This window comes from Thunnus thynnus, chromosome 14, assembly GCF_963924715.1.
Source record: "Thunnus thynnus chromosome 14, fThuThy2.1, whole genome shotgun sequence".
NCBI lineage: Eukaryota > Metazoa > Chordata > Actinopteri > Scombriformes > Scombridae > Thunnus > Thunnus thynnus.
Window position 1 is genome coordinate 13,655,885 of NC_089530.1, and position 17,693 is coordinate 13,673,577.

At 39.5% G+C, this 17,693-nt stretch overlaps 3 protein-coding genes across 7 annotated transcripts; all 3 read right to left on the reverse strand.

The window, feature by feature from the left end:
• Positions 1–179: 179 nt before the first annotated feature.
• npy4r (neuropeptide Y receptor Y4) lies at positions 180–5,616 on the reverse strand. The gene is made up of 2 exons (XM_067609956.1): positions 5,511–5,616; positions 180–2,711 (listed from the first exon to the last, which is right to left on the reverse strand). Exon 2 carries the CDS (start codon positions 2,639–2,641, stop codon positions 1,289–1,291), a length of 1,353 nt encoding a protein of 450 aa, XP_067466057.1. The 5' UTR covers positions 2,642–2,711; positions 5,511–5,616; the 3' UTR covers positions 180–1,288.
• Positions 5,617–5,815: 199 nt separating this feature from the next.
• si:ch73-288o11.4 (beta-microseminoprotein) lies at positions 5,816–8,461 on the reverse strand. The gene is made up of 4 exons (XM_067609962.1): positions 8,074–8,461; positions 6,712–6,817; positions 6,277–6,379; positions 5,816–6,131 (listed from the first exon to the last, which is right to left on the reverse strand). The coding sequence occupies exons 1-4, from the start codon at positions 8,077–8,079 to the stop codon at positions 6,011–6,013; spliced, it is 336 nt and encodes a 111-aa protein (XP_067466063.1). The 5' UTR covers positions 8,080–8,461; the 3' UTR covers positions 5,816–6,010.
• Positions 8,462–9,800: 1,339 nt separating this feature from the next.
• Positions 9,801–17,525, reverse strand: LOC137196949 (sphingomyelin synthase-related protein 1-like). Of its 5 annotated transcripts, XM_067609959.1 has the most exons (7): positions 17,391–17,508; positions 16,919–16,939; positions 12,952–13,581; positions 11,383–11,478; positions 11,123–11,240; positions 10,864–11,014; positions 9,801–10,511 (listed from the first exon to the last, which is right to left on the reverse strand). In XM_067609959.1, the coding sequence occupies exons 3-7, from the start codon at positions 13,575–13,577 to the stop codon at positions 10,207–10,209; spliced, it is 1,296 nt and encodes a 431-aa protein (XP_067466060.1). In that variant the 5' UTR covers positions 13,578–13,581; positions 16,919–16,939; positions 17,391–17,508; the 3' UTR covers positions 9,801–10,206. The 5 variants fall into 5 exon arrangements, with proteins under 5 accessions (XP_067466060.1, XP_067466059.1, XP_067466062.1 ...); XM_067609958.1 differs by lacking the exon at positions 16,919–16,939 and having other exon boundaries at positions 17,391–17,525; XM_067609961.1 differs by lacking the exon at positions 16,919–16,939 and having other exon boundaries at positions 12,952–13,629.
• Between the last annotated feature and the right edge of the window lie 168 nt (positions 17,526–17,693).

Genomic DNA, 17,693 nt, shown 5'->3' on the forward strand with positions numbered 1-17,693 from the left:
CTGTTTCACTGTTCACATGAGCACCTGGCTGTTGTTTTAGGACAGATTTGAAAAATTGTAAACCTATCCTTTAATACTAAGCTGGTGGTAATTACAGTGCAACTGTAAAACCATCCTGTCTTGTACAAAAATTGTAGACTGGCACACTTTTCTTTAAGATTAATTTTTGGGGGGCATTTTTGCCTTTATTGGACATTGGGCAGAAGAGGAAACAGAGGAGAAAGAGATGGGTAAGACATGCAAGAAAGAGACTACACTGGCACACTTTAATGTCCATTAAAAGGTTGTGCATGAACACAATTGACATTATTCATTAATTTATTAAACCCTTATAAAGCAAACTTCCTCTATAAGTCACATTAATCACACACACACAGAAGGTAACACACCAATTTCACGGCACAAATGTCATAAATACAAAAGTAGTAATAAAATGTAAGATATGCATCAGCAGCAGTCTATTCATGAAGGACATCATTTGTCCATGTGTCCAGTTTATCACAAAATGCATCTATATTACTGTTTTCACAAAATACAGATGTGTAATACAATTTGACCACCACAGGCTTTCAGAACAGTTTCAGTGCTTTGTGGCAGATATTGTACAAGTTCCTCCAACACTACAAGAGGGATGAGGAGCACTCTTCCAAATGATATTCCCGCTTTTGTTATTTTTTTGTTTTGATGTTGGTGGTGGAGAGCACTGTCTAACAAGTCGCTCCAAAATCTCACATAGGTTCATTGGAGTGGAGATCTGGTGACTGTGAAGGCCATAGGATATGACTCACATCATTTTCATACATATCAAACTATTGAGTGACCCCCCCCCCCCCATACACCTGTAATTTGCATGTTTTTCTTCACATTTATTCAGGTTTTTTTCTTAAGTTTCTCACCCATTTTTATGTTCATAACACTACACACAGCTCTCATTGTGAGCATAGTTCCAACATATTTTTTTGTAATAATATATAGTGATGATGTGTAACACAGTTGCAAGGTGCCAAACTTAGACAAAGATTAGTTTAAATTTGGACATTCTTTTCAAAGGGTACGATTTTTACATTAAAACACTCTTCATATAATTGTGAGTTACTGCAGAGTAAGATAAACCAACACTGTACTGCACACTTTACTTCAAAAAACTGAAAAAAATGTTGCACTGTCAACCACTATCCAAACTGTTGTACTGTCATTAAAGGTAGAAAACAGCAGAAGTTGGTCCTACAACTGTACAGTGTGTGTGACATCCTACACCTTACTATACCAGTAGGAGGCAGCATCACAGTCAAACAGAGTTGCTCCTGCAGTTGAGAGGCACAGAGGTGCGGGACATTTCCATGTGCACAGTTGACATGGGGAAACGCTCACACTCTTCTTCGAGAGGGTGGCAGCGGCAGTGCAGGAGCACCTCTCTGACCTCCTGCCGGAAGTTGTAGTTGAGGAATCCGTAGATGATGGGGTTAATGCAGGTGGAGGACATGGCCAGCAGGTGGCAGAGGGAGAAGAGCAGGTTGTGGTGGCAAATGGGCAGAGCGTCCTGGTTCCAGTCTGATACCACGTTGAAGATGGTGAGTGGCAGCCAGCAAAGCGCAAAGGCTGTTATCAGGGCAACCAGCATGATGTTGATTCGGCGGCTGTGGGTCATGTGCTGGCTCTCTGGGGTTCTGGCACGGTCAAGCATTTCTTTACGATGGCGCAGGCGGACAAACACTCTAACATAACAGAGCAGGACAAGCGTCAGAGGCCCACAGTACTGGAACAGCAGGAGCCATGTAGTATAAGCAAGCCTGTGCTGCTGGGATGGCCAGTGCTCCAGACATGCCTCCATATTGTGAGGGTTGGGGACATAGGAAAGTAGAGTGCGGTATGAATTTTGAGGCACAGATGAGTTTTTGTATGTTTGGGAGACAGGTTGTGGTGGAGATGAGTTGAGATAATCCTGAGGAGAGGCTTGGTGATAGAGGGGAGACTGGGGCAGGAGTACATTGGTGTAGGGCTCACTTGTGAGCAGCTGAAAGGCCAAGAAAGGCGAGGAGGTGAAGCACGCCAGAATCCAGATGACAACAACCACTATGTAGGCCTGAGGAATGCTGGGTTTCCACCCGGAGGGGTTAATGATGAGCTGATGTCTTTCCAGAGCGATGAACACCAGAGACAGCACTGACACGGTGACAGACACACACTGGATGAACGGCACCAGCCGACATAAGAGTGACCCAAACACCCAATGGTCCATAAGGGTGTATATGACAGTGAAGGGCAGGCAGAAGACACACACCAGAATGTCAGAGAATGACAGGTTGCAGATGAAAATGCTGGTGACGTTGGCTTTCTCTCTGCGACGGGCGATGATGCAGATAAGACCGATGTTCCCCGCCAGCCCCAGCACCATTGTAATGCTGTACCACACTACTAGAAATGTCGTGAGGACAGGTGACATGTGGCACTGCTCATCTTGCCCGAGCACAGAAAGGTCTGGGAGGAGCAGGTTTTGACTCCCTGGCCACTCTTGCAAAGACTCATGACTGCTTTGTCCGTTCTCCCACAGTAAGGATTGTGGAGAGGTAGTGTTGTTGAAGGGCAGAGGCAGAGCTGCTGTCGACGGAGAAGACCGGCTCGTGTTGCCACTCAAGGACATCTCACCAGGACTTGAGTGTCACCAGCCCCCAGGATGAAACTGTCCATCCCAGCCCTCTTAACACATGCATCTGAGACAAAGAGACAAAGAGAGAGAGGGAGAAGAAAACACCATTCACTTGCAAAGCAGCTGCTTGTAAAGGTCAAAGGAGTTGTTCATGTAGAAGTGATACTGTTGGTCTGAGAGAAGCGCAGAGTGAAGGAGGAGGCCTGTTGCCAAGGAGGGAAAAATTGCATTCAAAGTCTAGAAAAGATGCAACATGTAGATTTTTTCAATTTAGCATCCCTCACTGTGGGATGTGAGAGTTATTGGTTTGATTGTCCACAAAATACACACCTAATTAAACATGAATGTTACACATCACAATGAGACAATGACATACTGTACTATGACACTTTTTGTATTGATGGAAAAAAACAGTATAAGGTACAACAGGTGATTTAAAATGTACACAGCATTTTTTCCACGTTAACAGTGTGGCTCCAGGGATGGTGCTGTTGGTCTGTCCGCCACTTTGGTCCTGATTGAAATATCTCAACAACTATTTGATGGTTTGCCATAAAATTTGGTATAGATTTCATGAGGATGAATCTTAATGACTTTGGTGATCTCCCGACATTTCCTCTATGGCCATCAGCGAGTCAAAATTTTCACATATCCTGTGAAATATCTCAACAACTACTTGATAACTTTGCTGATCCCTTAACTTAACCATGACGTAGATTATGAAAAACGCTTAAACTCTTTACACAGCTAACTGATGGAGGGAAAGTATAAGATATCAAATGTGATTATAATGTACGGTAGGGTTTTTTTTGCTATTGTTTTAGCATTTTGAAGCAGTATTGCAGTAGCACAGTAGTTTCATTTCAGTGGTCTTGACATTCACTCTCTTTCCCTCTGAATTTACTTGTTTTAATATTTCAGACTTGTCAGTTTTCTTCCCACAAATGAATCCTCCAGTCAGGTTTCAAGACTGAACATAACAGCTTAATGACACCAAAATTACAATGCATACATTTGAGCAGAGACTTCTGTTTGTTAAGGACACAATAAATGATGATGTAGTACGTCGAAGTGAAAGGGCATGACATTGTCAGAATCCTAAAAATGGATTGCAGCTCTCTCACCCCGAAACCTCTTCCATCTGCTGTGAAAACCTGCATCGCAAAGAAAATGAGCCTGTCATTTTCCATTAACAGCATACACACTTAGCTATCAGTCACTTCACAGTGCATCATTACTAACATACTCTGTCAGTGTGTTGAGTGAGCTGCAGGCAGGGTTGCACAGCATTGATCATCCTTTGTTTAGGGAGGAAAGGCAAGTGTAGCGTCATCACTAACCAGATGTAACAAACAGCTGTAACAGAGCAGAGGAGCCATAAACACCAGCAGGAATAAAAAGGTCCATTAATGGGCAAATTTGAACCCATCGTGTTACAATTATGTCACACTGCAGGAAGCACGTCCTGCATATAGTTGTGTCATTGTGATCATCCCCCCTCCACAACAAAATTTCTGCAGCATAAGGAGCACTGTGACCTGGCACTGCTCTGTCCATCATATTCTTCTTTTCTGTCTCAGCAAAGAGCCATTCATCTCTGAGAAAATTGTGCTGTCTTAAAAAAATGAAAAAAAATGGCTGAATGTCATTTTCCTTGGACCAGATCATTCTTGATTCTCTCTTTGATTTTTCTGAGAGCAGTTGTGCTGTGCAACAATCTATTTCATTTATTTACATTTTAACCCACGTCATCCCCAATCTTTCTCTCAAATTTTTTCTTTTTTTCACACTGGATGACAATTTCACATATTCTTTGTCTGCCAAAGATTCTTGGAATCAGTATCATGCCATATGACATTTCATACACATCTTATAATTCATCATTACACATTTTCCAGTTTTGAAACTTCACTTTGACTAGAATATAATTTCTTTGGGTCTCAACAATCCTTTATCAGGGGGACAGGTGGAGTTGATTAATTACTAGACTGCTCCATATTCGTTCGTCTGATTATGTTTTAAATGAATTAGACATAAATGAAAATGACAAGCAGAGTACAATTGTCCTTAACAGAGAAACAAAGAGGAAGCCCAACCTCTCCAACCTCCTCTGTGCAGTCACTAATTCATATCTATTTATATAAATTGTACATCTCAAGATGCTTATTAATATTATATTGCTTCCTTTCTCTCACTGTAGTTTTGCACCAGTGAATATTAACACTTAATGTATTCAGTCAATGTGAATTCATGTGCACACATATCTGAGGCACCACAACAATATTTCCACATACATGCTCAGCCAGTGGTACTATTCACAAACAATTCCTCTTTCCTTCTGCCTCCTGCGTGTGGTGGAGTGGGATAACAGCTGCAGCCACTGTAGTTTGCTCAACCTGAGATAATGATCCAAGCCTCATTATTCTCTGCTGGGGGTTTCAGGGCTCTCGGTTGCTACCTTCCAAACCATTACCACACTATATACTGTCACAAGATGGATATAGTCGCCCCAATTTCACACAGTATATGGAACTTAATGCAAACCAATTGCATGCTTTTCTGTGTTTTTCACAGTCCTCCTGCTGAAAGTGGATATATATTCTCAGAAAAGCCTTCTGTAGACTGCTACCTATTGTTTGAAGGTATCATTCAAAGACATTTGCAAAGGAATTACCATACTATACACATGCACACTATAAGCAACAAGCAGACAGTGGAGGAACAACCTCTCATACATCTCATTACTGCTTAATTGAAAACATATTCTGACTTTCCTCGAGAAAGATAATTATTATGTGTAATAGGTCATTATTATGTGTAAAAACAACAACAACAACAACAACAACAACAACAAAGCACTCACATGGTGGATTGAAGCCAAGATGAGAGAAGATACAATGCTCTGGACAGGTGTGAATCCACAGAGATGAGAGTTGGAGATGGTGCTGAGCATCATGACAACCAGAACGTTTCTGTGAGAGGCAGCGATGAGGGGAACGCAGCTATTATTGGGCTGATAGAGCCCTTTGGGTGCCAGAGCCCCTCTGCGCACCGAGCTCTGCTGTCACACAGTGGTGGATTTATTCAATTACATCCTGAAATTGACACCTGCTGTATAAATACTGTTTAAGAGACAGTAAGCAGGCAAGAAGGAGCAGCAGAGGGGGAGCAGGTTCCAGGTTTTCCCTTTATTGTCATTGCAAGTTAAAAGTATAAGAAAGACAGACAACAAGGCTGATTCGTCACACATGATAATACATGAATTTACTGTATGCACACACCATGAACCAAAAAAGAAGTTGAAACATAAAACAGAATTATTTCCAAATTCAGCAAGTGTGTAGAGGTCACTCTGCAGTGCTCTCAGTTAGGGTTGCACTCTCTTGTCTTGTCTGCCTTCATCACCACTTTGGCAGTGCAAGCCTCCTTATCCACAAGCAGCTCACACTCATCAGGAACGTTGACGGTGCTTGCATTGGGGATCCTAAGAGACATAAGGAAAGAAAATTATCCTCAGATGTAATGAAAGGCCTTCTTAAAATGAGTGTGCAGATTAGAAGCCTCGAGAATGGAGAATGGAGTTTGCAAAAATAATGTAATGATTACAAATTGAAGCATGAAAATCTTACCGGCTACAGCAGCTCATACCCTCCTCCGTACAAGAGCATTCATTGCAGTCCTTCACCCATTCAGAGCCAAAATTACGCATCTTTCCTTCCATATCCACACACCCTACATGTAAAGATATCAAAACACAGTTCAGAGGAGCTGGTGACCCACTTATTACGCTCTGATAAATTTGTGGTGGTGACTAATTGTGTGTGAGTGTGTATCGATGTGTGCATAGGTGTGGTTTTGATAAGTTTTAAGTCAGCTGGCTGGTGTTAAGTAAACACACAACATCTGGATGATGCATTCAGCTGGAACACTTGGACAGATAAAGACGGACTTATTTGTCCCCCTTCTGTCAAACATAACAGAGAAAAGTTTCCATCTCACCAAATCTATCACCACGCTGCTGCTGCTGTGTCACACTTCAGCCAGCCGTGGTTGTGTCGACTCACCTTTTGGAGGGTTGTTCAGATCTTTGATCTCTAAACCCCGAAAGAAGCAGTAAGAGTCGCACAGGACAACCAGTCCCAGCAGACAAACAAATACACGGAGGGAAGCCTGAAAGAGTAAACAAAAGACATCAGTGTGCATGTTGTATAGTCTCAGTAGTCATACTGTATGTAGGCAATTTTCCTAAATTAACTTCATCAACACATCCTTTTAAAATATCTTGAACATTGAAAGAGAATGGGTAGGTTTTATTCATGCTTTGGTTGTCCGATAATGTTCACATAAAAATAACAGCAAACCTCAGCCAACCCCCTTATGTCCCATAGTCCGTGCGGATACTGGAAAAATGGCATTTGTGTATTCTGCACCCTCTGCATGGAATACGTTGCAGAATGACTTGAAACTCATCAAATTAATTAAATGCATTTAAATACAAAATGAAAGAATTAAGAGGCAGATTCTCTAGGATGTAAATGTTATTTATTTACCTGGTGACACAACTGATTCCTCAAAATTCCTCTTTTGAAATGTGAGTTACCTCATGATTGTTGCTTTTTCAAAATTTGTCTCCTTTTTTGTTTTCTGTCTGTAAATATATGTTTTTGGCCAGGTCTCCCTTGAAAAGGAGATTCTTAATCTCAATGAGACTCTCCTGGTTAAATAAAGGTTAAGTAAATAAATAAAATAAAATTATGTGAAATAGACCGAAAACCCATGGAGAAAAAACCCCTGCTGTCATAGACTTCAGTATTGCAGCTATTTGCAAGCATCTTTGGATAATTTGTCATTATTCAAAATGAAGTAATATTATACAAAATTATACAAAATTTGTATAATTTACAAAATTGCCTGCAACATATGTAAAAATAAGATTTATACATTTGTACTGATTGACAGAATTACAGCTTATATTAAGCAAAACTGACTAAATGTGTCTTAAAAGTCACATTATATGCTGTTTTTTAGTATGTGTAATTATCTTGTATAATTACAATGAGGAATCATCATTAACCTCATATACTAATGTACTACATTTCTGTTTTTGGTTCACGCACTGATTTCAACCCTTCATTTAAAAGTTCAAGCTATATTTTAAAAAAGTCAAAGCTGTTACTATTTCTACCATGGATATTGATTTGATAAATGGTATAGTCATAATAATCTTACAGCAATTTCATAAAACATAATGGCATAAAGCTTAACTATGCACTTGAATGTTACTTCAAATGTTGGCAAAAAATTGGAATACACTCTGACAGCAATGACATCTTTAAAGCCTAATATATACTATATATAGATTTACATTGCATTTTTAAATTTAAAAAAGTCCAGTGAATATGAATGTAAGTCCATGAAATACTCACCATCATGAGATGTGATGTGATTGAGTCAGGAGGCTGATGTGTGTGAGAACTCTTAAGTGATGCCTTTATATTCAAGTGTTCACTGCCACATATCTTTATTGAAAGCTTTTTTCACAAGGAAGTGGCTATTATCGGATATTTGCTTAAGGGTGGGAAGGTTGGGTGTGCAGGTTATGTTGATACTGCTTATAAAAACACACCTCTCTGAATCAATTTCCCCCATGAAAGATTCTTTCTAAAATTGACAAACTCACGAGGAAACTAGATTTTTAAAATTATATTCAAAATCAACTTTATTTAACAAATGCAAAAAAGAAATACGTTAGTGAAAAAGCAGCCAAGGAAACAGTCAGTTAGAAATATAAAAACTGTTTCCTTCTCTGTAAACCTTCATTGTTGAGCCAAAAGGCAGCAATAGATCACTTGCATTGCAAATAAAGCCACAAATTGTAAACAATTATTAAAAATATATAGTTTGGATCAACTATGACATAGTAAACAATATAAACTTTTGAAGCTTTGCTATCTGTTTGTCAACAGCTGTGATAATTCAAAAGTCAGTCTTTGTACTGTGCAACAGAGGAAAACTCACTCTGTACTCATGACATAATTAAACTGTAGAAAAAAGGAAGAAATAGGAAGATAAAAACTATAACAAAACATCAAATTGGGACAAAGGAATCATTATACATAACATAAGGGCTAATTGGCAAAATTGAACATTACAATAAACGTTCAGATATTTGGTTGAGTTTAACGATGAATATACAGTAGCAGTCAAAAGTTTTGGCAGACTTTCTCATTCAAATGAATGGGAAAGTGTGTCCAAACTTTTGACTGCTACTGTATATATAAATAAACCATCCCAACGGTGACATTATTTCACACAACACAACTGTAGAGTTAAATTCATAAAGTGAAAATGAAACAAAAAACATTTGTTTTCTGAGTGACTTTTTGTTCTCTTTCAGTAGAGAGAACAGGAAGTGTTTTTCCTGTTGCATATCAAAAGAAACTCCTTTGGTGGTTGTTACCAAACAGGTGTGAAATCTCTTTACAGCAAGACAACATTTTACTCATCACCATAATGACTCCCATAAGGTGACAACTACATTATAGCCGTGTGAAACCCATACAGTTTATTATTATAAATGTTGAGCAAGACTAACAACCCAACCCCCCCCATGAACTTTAAATATCACCAAAGTGGAGCATAAATTATTAAAAATGATCACTTTAAGGCATTACACGTCTGATCTCCTTTAGCCCTCTGTCTAGGAAATTATCAGTACCTGCAGCTTTCAGTCCCCAAATAAACCACAATTCTTTGTTTGAGTTGGCAGTGTGCAAATAAATTTTAAAAGAATAGTTTGGAAAATACTCTTATTTGCTTTTTTTTTTACTGAGAGTGAGATGAGAGGATCAATACCACCCATATATATCCTTTAGACATGAAGGTGGTGCCTGCTGCCTGTTAGCTTAGCTTAGCATAAAGACTGGAAGCAGAGGGAAACAGCTTGCAGGAAACAGCTAGCGGGGCACTCCAGATAACAAAATCCACCTACTAGAACCTCTAAAGCTCAATAATAAACCCATTACATCTATTTTTTTTAATCCATATAAAAATGTAAGTGTAAAACAACAATTTCTGAGCTATGTGCCAAACTATTTCTTGCCTAGGAGCAGTGACTGCCTGCAGTCACAAAATGTCTGTTTTGACCAACACCCTGATCCATTACACTGCCAGTTTTGTAGAGATTAAACAAAACAAGTTATAACTTGTTAATTAGTGAGTTATAGAGATGCTGGTAGGTGGTTTTTACCTTTTGTCAGAGCCAGGCCAGCAGTTTCCCCTTGCTTCAGGTTTTAAGCTAAGCTACACTAACTGTCCCCTGACTGTAGCTTCATATTCAACAGACACATATGAGTAGTATTAATTTTCTCATCTAACTTCCAAAATGTCATGATTAGTTGCCAAAATAAAGATAACCAATTTCTACAAATGAGAAAAAGAAAAAATCCCAGATAATAAATTTACAACCATTCAGAGATCGAAAGCAGCATCTTAGGTAAAAAGTTTCTCATTCAGGCTTCAATATTACAGTCCATGCTCAGTCCTGTTGAAAATACTCTCTACCCAATCAGAGTTTTCATGAAGGCAGGTTTACTGAAGGGCCAGTGGTACTGGTTGGGGACAGGTCCATTCACATTGCACTCAAAGAAGGAGAACATGGGGAACCAAATGCGCGCCCTCCGGCTATGCTGGTAGGCACGGGTGTTGGCTAAAGTGTGGTAGTAGAGGAAGAGGCGGGTAGTGATGTAGAAGGCAATGAATACGTCGATGGAGTAGTGTTCATGAGCCGCCAGGATGAAGAAAATCCCAAACAGGTTTAACACCCAGGAGATGGTGTGAATCAGATTCCAGGTTCGTGGAGTGTCTGCAATTAAAATGGATAATTTAAGGATGAAGCTGAAGGAATAATATATGAATAAACCCAAAAAAGGCCAAAACCAGCAATGAATCGATCCTACTAACAAGTTTTCAGTGGTGTCCAAAAATCATTTACGACATGTCAAAACTTGTCTTCAGTAGGAACAGATGGACTTCGGGTGGAGTACCACAGACAGGGCGGGGAAGTCAGAAAATATTTAACGACAAACTAACACCCTGTTTGTTTTGGTGTTTCATCACATTTGTTTAAGATTTAAACTATTGGAATAATGCCAGCCTTATCCTTTCATAAAGCTCACACATATTATGTATACTATATAAACATGCAGTACACTCACATTCGGTCACAAAAAAGTTGAGCATTGTGATGACAACCGTGTGTCCGCTGAACATGTAATCTCCACATGTTTGGACGCCAGTCAGAGTCATCCCAAATCCGCTCCATATCGCTAGTGCCCTCTGTATCTTTTGCAAGGTATCTCCGTATGTCTGGGGAACAAGCGACTCTAGTTATCAGCCACGCCATGAATCATGCAGTAATGCTGAGTCAACAATAAGCTGTAAAGTGCCATCTAATCTTATGTGTGTTCATCCCACCTTACTGGCACACTTCAGGTGCTGCCCTGGCACAGAGAGCGAGGTGACAAACATGGTGCAGCAACGCAGCAAAAATACAGTTCCCATCAAAGAACACAGCCGCCTGAAGAGAATGGACCTAAAATAAAGACAAAATAGGGTTTATCTGAAAAATATGTTCAGAATATTCACAACTTTTCTTTTCCAGGTACTTCATAAAGTGTTAAAAATGTAATTTGAAACTTAGCAGTCATGTGGTTTTAGATGAAACTGTGGGCTACCTGTGTTTGTGAAGCAGCAGGATCAACAGCAACATATAACACAGGATGAGGCCACAGGCTTCAGCCATTGCAAAAGCCCAAGGGATTCTGGGAACACTGTAAAGATTACAGAAACATCTGTATCAGTGTGTAGATTAGATACAAAGAGAATGTATAGGTGAACTATGGAGTGTGGGTAGTTGCTCAACATGAGATCTTAAAGCACATATTTACTGGGGTTTATCAGTGTAAAACACTTCCTTCAAGCAAACACAGAAGGGCGTAGGTTTGGTTTTAACTTTGGAAGGGACATTTTTTGTCGGATAGCCAAAATGTGTGCGTGTGTGTGTACTTGCTCTCTGTCATTCTCTTTTCTCTTTTTTTTTTTTTTTTTTTTTAGGCACAACTGTGCACACGCATACACACAAAAAGAGCTTGATTCTGCAAACTGTTACTTTACTGAATATGCATTTGCTGACTTACATGAAACTGGACTTATATCATGATTTTTTCTCAGATTTTTACATTTTATTCTATCGATAGGCTACTTAAATATAAATCTGAGAATTAAATAAATAAATTAATTTTAAAATAACATATCATAAACTGTTACAATAAAATAAATATATAGAAAGCAGTAGGTAATGTGCTGCTCTATAACTCGCTGCTGTATTTTCAAACCTCACCTGAGACTCTGTACTTCTTTCAACTCAGGAGTTTCATGACAGTGATGCTCAAATCTATCTTTAAATCATCCCAAAAACTTCTCTTTGTGTTATTTTTTACTCAACTGAACTTATGGCTACATCTTTTACTATGAGATCAGAGTTCACCTGAGAGGCTGCAGCTCACCTGTCTGTGTGTCTCTGTGCTGCTCAGGCTGCTGCTGACAGGATTTTGATAATAAAATGATGCCTGACAGTCACAAACAGATCAAGCTGTGGCTAATTTAACTTATAAATAATGTTCATGCTTAATGAGACATATACAATAGTAACTCTGCTCCTGATCCACTCATGGAAAAGGGGAGAGATGGGTTTAAATAGTAAATATTTCTCCCACTAATCTCAAAGATTAATGTTTATTAACTAAGCTCAACTGTTACTGACACTTTGGTTCTCCATTAAAAAGGACCAGATGTCTTTATTTGCTTTTGGGAGGAATTTTTTCCTCCCTGTTTAATTAAACAGCATGTCTGAGCAACAATCGCACATTAGCTAATGACACCTAAAGCCTGAAATTAAATATAATATCAAATGATCTTAGTTTTGTTCAGTGAAGTCATTTTCAATTCTGTGATGTTTGGAACGTTTAAACTATAAAAACTAACCGATTCTCCACCTCACCGACTCTGTTACTGCTGCTGCTAGTCAACAATGCGTACAGCTTCAAGTTGAGGGTTGCCAGATAATCAAGTCGAGTATCCCCCATATCCTTCTCTTTCACTCTTTATCATAATAGCGCACACACAAACCTGGCAACTTTGCAGAGATCTTACTGTTAACATTATGTGGAGTTAAAGCAGCTAGACATGTCCTGACCATCCGTACCCATATCTATGCCCTTGTGCAGAACATATGCAGCTTATACCTGTCCAGAAATATGTCAGGTAGTGGTGGATATGTCCTCATGTCTGGGACACGCTCATGTACGATGACCATGACGAATGATGTGAATCCAAACACAAAGAACACATATATGGAACTGATGACTGTCTTCCAGACCTCTGGGTCCAATCTGCCAGCCAGGTGCTGCCTACACCTCCCGTTGGAGTGCATATGACACAAGACGGCTCCTGAACCATATCCAGATCTATCCCCATTCCTCAGGCGCAGCTCAGTCCCATTACACAAGCGATCACCTCCGTTACACCTCCTGTCAGCTCCGTCACAGCTCCACTCCACCCTCGCAGCACCAAGCGACAGCCCAGCAGCAGCGAGGCTATCTGCAGGCTGGAGACCCAGCTCCTCCAGCTGGGCCTGGTTCCGTCTCTGGAGCCGGCGGAGAGCTAAGGTCAGCCTCTTGATGTCTCCCAGCACGGTGAGGCCCAGCGGAGGCCCGCGCAGGTCGGCCTCAGTCAGAGCCAGCAGGCTGGGGCCGTCCAGGCGGTGCTGGGTGCACAGTAGCTCCACATACTCCCCGAAACCTTCTTCCTGCAGCCACTGGGCCACCTGCTTACAGCTCCAGGTGCTCACACTGTCCTCTGACGATGCCATGCCACTGCAGATACAGACATGTACTGTGTTAAGTCACATACAGCAGGACTTCCTGAAGATTAAAATAATGTAGATGGTCAAGCACACAATTTAGGATGCAACCAGAGACAAAGTGATGTCATCAAAAAGACTTCAATGAGCATAAAACTGATCAAAGCCTTCTGTAAAATCTCTCTAACAACAGATAATTGAGCTGCCTCCTCCACTGTGTTTTCATCACTTGATTTCATTACTGTCTTACTGTTATTGTTGGTCCTATTGTTTGAATGCAAAACTGCTCTGAAAGTACTATTTAATTTGAATGCTATTGATCGCAACCACTTACTGTGTACTGTATTGTGTAAATGAGCTCCACTGTCTTTGTTTTGTGTGTGTTTTCCCTACTCAGACACACACTCTGTCTCTCTCTCTCATCTGTTAGCTCACTGTGTACTACTATAGTGTTACAAACCACTCCAGCAAACATCTGCAAAGGATGAGTGTCATTTCTTCAATGGGCTGCAACTAATGAATATTTTACCATCTTTTCAATTATTTGATTAATCATTTAATCTATAAAAATAGTCAAAACTGTCTGCCACTGTTTCCCAGAACTCAGGGATGCCTTGAAGTTACTTGTTTTATCCAACCAACAACCCAAAAAGTATTAAATTTACAATCATATAAAACCAAGAAAAGCAGCAGATCCTCACATATGAGAAGCTTAAATCAACAGAAAAGTAGCTTAATTGTTTAATCAATTACTAGACTAATCATTTCAGCACTATAGAACAGTCACTGACACACACTGTGAAGGCAGGCCTGTGGCAGAAATGTTACATACTGGAATCACTTGATATTTACATACATTTTCTTAAGAAACAATAGCATCATAGGACACATCTTTTTTGGGGGTGGAGGTATTCCTTTTAAGTGAAAAACCAACAAGGACAGATTCTGACTCTCCCCAAAACCCAGCAAGTAATGACAATGAGATTATTAATAAAAAGAATCTACCTATCAACCTGATATCCAAACACCACATTCCGAGCCTTCATCCACAGTGACGAATAAATGGAAAGATTCGGGCTCCACCTTGTGGCAAATGGCAATTCAAAATAAATCAGGGGAGTGTACGTCAGTGAGCAGGACAACTCTTTCAAGTCACTCATGTGAGGACATTCATGATTCTCCTGATAAAGGAAATTCACCACGATTAAATTATCTTGAATGCTTTTATCCCGTTATAAGATAAAATCTTATATCCTCCCATTCTTAGCTGAAGAGCAGCTTCTTTGTGACCTCGCATTACACACTGCTGGCTACTTAGTGCTATTACATCATCGTCTGAGTCCAGGTCAGTGACTGTGCAGTAGAGCGGTGGCTTACAGTATAAGTATGCATTGACACCCTGATCCACATTAAGCAGGCCAGCCGTCTGTGTGTCAAACCTAAACAAACAAACAGGAATTCAAGCTAACTGAGCGTAACTATGCGCTCTGCTCCACAGACGACTAAATTTCATAATAAGAAACAGAACAGTCACCATCACGGGTTCCTCCTCTCCAACAGACGGACTCGCACACTGATGAAACACGCTGCTGTCTTCTCTTTTTCTCTCACTGCCCTTTGACCTGCTGATAAGCTCAACACTGTTCCTCCCTGCTGCTCCAAAGGTCTCAGGACAACATGACTGTACTACTGGTCACAGCTGAATTTCATCAACATTTTACAAGCTGATTGGACAGAAGATACAGATGTAATAATAACCTGAGTAAGCAGGTTTCAGTTATCAGTAATGGATGAGACGTCGCTGCGTTTTTAGGTATTAGACTTATCAGAAGAACACCATAATGATAAGATAAATATAGATGTATGTTATATTTTGATAGATGGTCAATATTCAAAAGTTACAGTAATTGCTTGAGCAGAATTATAAACTGTGTAGATCTCCTCTATGATTACTTTAGATTAAAGCAAAAGATTCAAGAGAAACTTGAGATAACTGTACACTGACTCTTGGAAATACTTAAAATTAAAGGCTGCAAATTATGATTATCATTATCAATTAATTTGCCAGTTATTTCAAGATTAAAAAGGAAAGTTGTTGGGTCTGTAGAATGTCAGAAAGTTGTGAAAATTGCCATTGAAGTTTCCCAGAGATCTTAGTGACGTCTTCAGTTTCACATAGTGTAAGTCAACAATCACAGAAGCCTCAAAAGTTTGCTGTTTTTGCTGAAACAACTGAAAATATTATCAGTATTGTGTAAAGCTGCAACAATTAGTTGATTCATCAATTAGTCGATCGGAAGAAAATTAATCTGCAACTACTTTGGCATCTATTGATTAATTGCTTGGGTAATTTTTTAGGAAAAAACGCCAAAGATTTGATGGTTCCCAGTTCTTAGATGTGACAATTTGCAGCTTGTCTTGTTTTACATGATAGTAAATTCAATATTACGGGTTTTGGACAAAACAAGACATTTAATGATGCCACCATGTGCTCAAGGACATTGTAGTGGACATTTTACACTGTTGTCTGATATTTTATTGATCAATTGAATAATCAAGAAAATAATCGAAAGATTAACCGATAATGAAAATATTTGTTAGTTGCGATAAAAAGCAATATCTCATCTATCACACAGTTTAAATGTCCTGTTATTGTCTTACATGTTGTAACACTTTTCTCACCTTTCTTAAATGAAGGAATCTCTTGTCATTTCCACATTGCTTATAATTTATTTCTAAAAAACTATCATTTAAAAAAAAAAAAAAATTTTCTTAAAAACAACATTATCCTAAGATTAACAGTCCCACTTTATATGATGTCACGTCTGCCATCTTTGATTCCCGATGTTCAGACTTACTGAAAGTTGCTGTTTACCATCAATAATGCAGATCATACTGGGGCTGCACCTAACGATTATTTTCATCATCAACTAATTTGTTGATTATTTTCTTGATTAATGGATTAGTTGTTTGGTCTATACAATGTCAGAAAATAGTGAAAAAAGTTTCCCAGAGCCGAAGGTGACGTCCTGAAATGTCTTGTTGTGTCCACAGTTCAAAGATATTCAGTTTACTGTCATAAAAGACTGAAGAAACCAGAATATATTCACATTTGAGAAGCTGAAAACTTTTTATCTATAAAGAAAAAGACTCAAAACAATTAATCAATCATCAAAACAGTTGGCAATTAATGTAATAGTTGGCAACTAATTGATTAATCAATTAATTGTTGCAGCTCTAGACCATACAGTAGCTGGCTGCCACTATAACAAAATATTGCAAATATTTAATTCAGCAAATCAGCTGATCAGTATTGGATATCTACACGTCTGAAACCTAAATAAACTCACCTGGGTGGCTGCTGTCAGATCCTGCAGGGAGAGAAATAACTTATTTTTAACTACCCTTTAGATTTTACTGGCAACATCATGCAGCCTCTCTGGCCTGTGGCTTTACTTGGGGATTCATAAGTGCTATGTCAGCCTGTTTGGCTGGCTTACAGTGAGTCACACAGAGCAGTGACACACTGCTGTGAGGGACAGAAAGCCCTTCAGTGTGTCAGAGAGCCACAATTTGACAAAGGGCTCATAGTCTGTTCACCCCTGGGCTTCAATGTAACACCACACTACTACATTTCAGCAAAACAGTTATAAATCCTGTGGATAAATCAGATATTTGTGACGGCAGTGGAAAATCTGACATACATTTTCTCAACATAAACAAGTAGTATTAGACTACAAGTTAAACAGGGAACATACAGAGGAGTCTGGCGTTTTAAACTCTCTTAAAAAGGTAAAACTCAAGAGTAGCTGCCTCTCTTACCCAAAAAATCCGCTGTCAGTGCGCTGTCAGAGAGTGTAGATGAGCTGTCTGTTTGCTCTCAAAACGTAGGAGTATTTCATCGCCAACATGCTTCTGACAACTAGGCAACATCAAACAGGAAGCCAAAGTTTTTCTCCTGGGGTTACGACAGCACGACCCGCCCTACTCTGCCTCTGATTGGCTGGTTGGTTGCCTTCGTTGGTTGGATTGGTTAGATTCAGGCATGAGGAGTGTGATTGGTTAGTGTTAGGTAAGCGTATCAGGATAAGCCAATCAGAGGTAGAGCAGGGCGGGTCGTAACTT